The following is a 6091-nucleotide window of genomic DNA, read 5'->3' as shown; positions in this document are numbered from 1 at the left end:
ACCACTGTACTGTGCTGGAGAGTTAATGCAAGAAACGTAGCTCTTGGTAAACGGTGGCATTCAGCCACCAGCATTTAAAAGGGCGTTAGCCAAATTCATGGAGAATAGGGCTTTCCATGTACTAGTATCGGAGGCAGTTTAGGAATCGTAAGCTGGGAGAGAAGAGCGCAGCTGGCTGGCCCTTGTGAGCACAGGATGCTGGACTACAATGCGCCTTTGTTTTAATTCAGCCGGGCTCTTCGAACGTTCTTAAGGATTTAACCATCTTTAGCAAACAGAAAACTCTGCTCTGCTCTATAAGCCCCGAGAAAGACAGCTTGCTTTCCACACTGGTGCTACAACCCTTAAGAAGCAAATCCAGAAAAACCAGTCTTAACTTGAATTTTCTCACTAAGATTCAGGTAGGTAGCCGTGTTGGTCTGACACAGTCGAAATAAATTAAAAAATTGTCCAGTAGCACCTTGGAGACCAACTAAGTTTGTTCTGAGTATAAGCTTTGGTGTGCATGCACTCGGAAGCTTATACCCAGACCAGGTGCTACTGGACAATTTATTTATGCTCCAGAAAGCATTTAACTAGTGTTTATCAAGCTTCCCTATGTCCAGTAAGGCAAAAGAATAACATGAAACAGGTATCAAGTTCTTGTGAACAGAGAGGAGATAAGATTAAGAGCTGTTGGAGGCTGTGCGCCTCCTGCAGCCTTGTCAGGTTAGAATGCACAGAATCAGAGGACACACCTAATCAAGTTGTATTATTTGTAGAACTGTTATCAAGAGCATTAGCTAACACTAGGCAAAATCTTGATGATGTAGCACACTCAAGATTGGAATTTTGAATCTAAGAAAGATCAAGATTGGCAAGCATTTCCCCTGCATTAGAATAGTAGACCAATAGTTCGCCCCAGACTGGTTTTTAAAAGGGCAGGCAGATGCCCTGGGAAAAGCTTGCAAACCAGGCATGATAGCTAGAAATGTAGTGCTTGCCAAATATTGTGGGTGTATGGCAACAAATAGATGTAATTTTTAGGCACCAGTGCCACACCTTCTAGCATCAGCTAGCTAGTAGCCGGTAAACCAGGGCTGAGGAACTAATGGCTTTCCAGCAGTGGATCATTGGCCATGGTGGTTGAGGTTGATGGGAGATACATCTGGAGGGCAAGATCCTTGCATTTAACAATTTAATGGCAATTAAATTCTCTGATAAATACATCCTTCCAGTTATCTTTTCCTGAGAGTCCTTATATAGCCTGGATTATATTATACTTATCCCTGCCAGGGCTAAAGAACATCAGGAACTAAGGCTGCAGTCCTATGTACTTAGTTGGGAGTAATACGCATTCAATGCAGGACTTCTGAGTAAACATGAATAGAATTCCACTCTAAATTGCTTGTTGTTATGGTTCTTTACCTGCTAGATTGATAAGGCAACATGCACATGTACAGATGCTGGCCAGACAACAGTGCAAAGTTAACCAAATGGTAAGCCTTGTTGTAAAACTAAATACAGAACATATCCAGGGTTAGTCGTCTGAATGCAGGCAGGCAGTTCTTGCATCATTTAAGCAAACAGATGCATATTAGCACAGGAAGGCTTTTGTGTAGAATAAAGCAGACACTGAACATTTGTAGTGTTTATTAAATTTTATCTACACAGAATCAAGACACAAACAATATTTATGGATAGCTTTAGCTCAGTTTCTAAAATTGCATTTGACCAGATCTAACCTCTGTTCAATTTATATGAAGCTCTGAGAGTTCCTCAGCAAGATAAATACATATAAAAAGGGGGAAGTTGCTTGCATTTTCTTTCATCAAGGAGATGTATAGCAGGCATTCATTTTAAGAAGCAATAAAAACATGAGGTACTCAAAGTCCATCCTTTAGTGTGCAAAGATAGTTTAAGATTACAGGATGATATTTTAAGGGACAATGAATGTATGAGACATAAACTGTTTCTAGTATCCTAAATAATAGTTTAATATGCTATCCTGAGCTATTAACTCCTGAGTATACATTTTAGCTTTATGTACTTCAAACACAGGATGTTGTGATTTGTACAGTTCTCCTATGTAAAACACATTTTATAGACATACCTTAGAAAAGGAAACAGAAGGGAAACCATTCAAGTGGATGTTTCACACTTGGGGTAGAACCAAACATAGCACTAAATCTTGCACAATGGAACCTCTTCTTCCTCTCCCCACCCCATGTGTGCCCCCCTAAATGTACTCTGGAACATTTTTGGGGAGGAGATTCCTGTTGCACAAGCAAAAATCCTTGTGCTAGCAGGGCATGGTAGTTGAATCCCATCCGTGGTCTTTAAAGTTGGTTGTGTCACAAGATTGTTCTCGGCTAACTGGTCTTTTTTCAAGTTTCCTAACTTGCACAAAAAAGCCTTAAGGCATTTCTTTTTTACAGTTCAACGGAATATTTTTGGCAAGACAATAAAAACAAAGATTATTTTTTAAAGAATTGCAAATGTCGTAGCTTTCGATACTGCCCTCTTTAAGAAGTTGGCGTCACTATTTGACACCATTTCCATAAAATAGTCTAAATTCAGCTTCAGTTTAGAAATGGTTTATAAACTATTAAAAAAAATATTTTCCTCAGCTATCTCCAGTCTTGCCGCCTAGATGGCTGTTACAGGAATAAGTAGAGGAATACCCCTCACTGTACTTAACATATATAACTAGGTTTTTATTAGGAAGACATTTAAGATGGCTAACTTCACAAGAATGTCAGCTATCTATATGTTTTGTCTTGGCACAGTGGTCCTAAATTTGTGGAGTGCTATAAATTGCATTGTTTTATGCTACCCTCTCATATGCCACTATGAGAGAGATGACTCAAAGTTCAGACCATTGCTTTCACTTCAGCTTCTTTGCCCTAGCCTAATATTTGCTTGGTTAACTGCTATTTTCGCAATTTTCTGGAAGTGGATCCATAGCAAACAGGTTATTTTTTAAAATCTTCTTGCAGTAAGCATTTTTTTAAAATCATGTTGTGAGGTAATAGATTAAGTTGGTATGGACTGACAATAAGAAAGTGAAGTTATAGCTTCTGATACTACAAAGAAAATTAGACATTGTTGCTCTGTAGATTTTTTAAAAAGTTTATTATTTTGTAAAACTCTTGTAACTCAGGCAACAGCCTCTAATGCAGAACAGAACTTCAATGAGACTGCTTCTTACTGGCAAATTAGGCTTGAGTATAAAAATGCTGTCAGCAAACAACTTGAGTTGGAGAGACATGCATCCTACATATTGCATCTCAATTAGATTTAACAAAAATACAAAATAAACTTACCTTCAATTGTTTTTTGTACTGTTCTTAAAACTATTTTAGCTGGTTTTATGGTATAGTTATAAATTGCCTTAAGGCATATGCAAACAGCAATTCATTGATGAATAAATAATAACCTGGTCCAAATGTGCTCATACATTCCAATTGAATTACGGGGAGGGTGGAACTACAGTTAATATTGGTCCCTCAATTAACAGTCTCTTTTTGTACACTCAGCATGCAAAGCTAAGCTTGGCCCCAGCACGTTTGAGATCTTATTTCCCTTGCTGAACCCCTACTGCTTTTTCCTCCTAGGCAGTGTACTGCAATTACGCAGCTGAAGTCTCAAGTTGGGGCTGAAAGCTGTTAAACTGACAGCTGTTAAACTGAAACACTCCCCAAACCTCCAGCTTCTCACGATTCATTAAATTTTATCCATTGAACATTAATAAAGTATTATAAATCCAGTTTTCAGACGTGGCAGCCATCACTCTCCTCCATAATACAGTATATCATCCAAACTGTTGTAATACACACATGAACTGTCTCTACTGTATTTTTATAAAGTTGATAGATCATGACATCATTAAATTACATCATTAAATTTGGGTTTAATTTTGTAAGACTCATATAACCTTTAACATAAAAACCAGTGAAACAAGCTGTGCAAGACCTCAAATTAAAGATACCTATACCTGGTTCAATGCAGTGGCAATTAAAGGCTGGTATGCTTTTCACATGTGAATTTTAAAGAGATTACCAAAGGATGCAACTTTGTTACCTGGATATTTTAAAAAGAATGATAACAATGGAGGTTTGAACAGTTTTATTTTTAATTTCTTTCCCAAAAAGGGAGAAAAAGGCAAAGAGGTGTTGTGAGATGCATCACTGTACTTGCAGATTAGCCAGTAAATGTTAATTTTATGGCCCTATAAAAATACACATACTAATTTGTGGACTACAGCTTAGCCATATTGTGTGATTTGTGCATGTGAAGGAAGCAAAAAGTATATGAAAGCTGTATTCATGGAGTAAATAGACAAGTTAAATACAATCAAGATTTTGTATAAAAATGTTTGGTTGCAAAACCAGTCATCAGTAACCACAGGAACTGAGTTTTTAGCAAGCCTGCTCAGAATGGGTGCATGATAGCTTTAGTAAAGAATCATGAGAATAACGGAGCTCACATAGGAGTCGTTTACTTCTATATATGAACGGTAAACAATTTTATTTTTCAGGTTTTAATCCAAGCTCTTGTATTGTAAGTGGATTCCATTTCCACTCAAGTGTCGGTAAAAAGATGCCATATGGTAAGATCAAGATAATTTACCCTGTGTGACAGAAGTGCAAAGTGGGACAAAACTTCCCAGTTTCAATACACATCCGAACGAATGGCGATGTCTTCCTCATTTCATTAAGCTGTGCTGTGAAAAGTCAGTGAAGTGCTTTTTCAGTGGAGGAGAGAAAGTTGGCTTCAGGGCACGATACTTAATTTTTCTCCTGAAAAGCTGATCTGAAGAATAGTGTTCCCATTGTGCAAATCCAGTGTGCAAAATTCTATGCACATCTGCCTCTTGTTGCCTTCAACAATCCTTCTCTTAACCCTACATCATGATAAGATAAGGAACAGTTCCTCAAAATAAAGATAACCACATCTGGTGAATAATGGAAAATGTTTCATGTTTCAAGTCACAAAACATGAAATAAACCAGAAAAATATTTTCCAGATATGTTCACAATGCTCAGGATTTATAAGCCAATGGTCTGAAGAACTCTTCTTTCATTCTCATTGAGGTGGTCTGAGAACATTGCATAGCAAGGCTGCTGTGCAAACTGACATAAGAAGTTTGTAAGGTAAGCCTATAAGGAAGACAAATAGTTGTCAATTCATTTCCACAGGATACTGCACAATTATTTATACGTGAAATTATTCTATAATACAGAAGAACAATATATTAATGCAAGAGAGTGATAACAATATAAAATGCTCAAGACCTTAGTTTAAAGGTGCCAGGCAAAATACCTTTTTATTTTTCCACCTGAATTGCTCCCTGTCAGATACTAATACTAATACTAATAATCTGTCACTGCTTTGCCTTTATTGCTTCTGTTGTTTTAGTTTATTTTGTTTTGGTATGATTTTACCAGTTATTTTAAAATAAATGATTGCATTTTAACCCCAAAGAGGAGTTTTATTGAATTCTAATTTCAATTTTGATGTATTTCTTTTTCTTATACATCAAACTCAGTATTGTATAGCTCTCCTGCTGTTAAAAGAAACTTTCCTGAAAGATGAACCTTCCTCTCCAATTACATACCCTCCACTGACTAGAACAACTGTATGGCATTACTCATCAGTTACAAAATTTGTGTTGGGATAATATAACAGCAAAGCAGTTTGGGAAGGGGGAAAGAAGCAGAACGTTTTCAGTCATTTTCCCACTCAAAATTAGAACTCCAGATGCTTCCTGTCCCAAGATTTAAAAAGCTTTTCTCTTTAAAGAACAGCAGCAGAGCACTATTACATCCCAATATTCAGGACCACTGGTTGGCAACACAGAGAAATCTAAATTGTTCTTTCTGAGTCCCCTTATTTACTGACCACCAGATGGATGTACTGATTTTTGTCTACAGCCTTATGTGTGGTGCTATGCATTACTGTGATATAAAGCTTTCAAAGTTAATTACAGTAGCTTCATGCTGTTGTGAAGGCATGTTAAACAGATGAGAATAAATATTCAAGTCAGTATTCAACAGTATTAACTGTATTCCAGGTATCTGAATTAAGTATTTTAAAAGATCAGAATAAG

The 6091-nt window shown here is 37.0% G+C and overlaps 1 protein-coding gene across 1 annotated transcript in view; it reads right to left on the bottom strand.

Moving 5' to 3' along the window:
• Positions 1 to 3095: 3095 nt before the first annotated feature.
• IPO9 (importin 9) overlaps positions 3096 to 6091 on the bottom strand; it is a 34455-nt gene continuing 31459 nt past the window's right edge. The window contains exon 24 of the mRNA XM_028734728.2: positions 3096 to 5141. Coding sequence (XP_028590561.2) covers positions 5031 to 5141 — 111 coding nt within the window. The 3' untranslated portion in view covers positions 3096 to 5030. The remainder of the gene's footprint in view (positions 5142 to 6091) is intronic.

This window comes from Podarcis muralis, chromosome 5, assembly GCF_964188315.1.
Source record: "Podarcis muralis chromosome 5, rPodMur119.hap1.1, whole genome shotgun sequence".
In the NCBI taxonomy this organism is placed as follows: domain Eukaryota; kingdom Metazoa; phylum Chordata; class Lepidosauria; order Squamata; family Lacertidae; genus Podarcis; species Podarcis muralis.
This window is presented reverse-complemented; position numbering and strand designations above follow the sequence as displayed.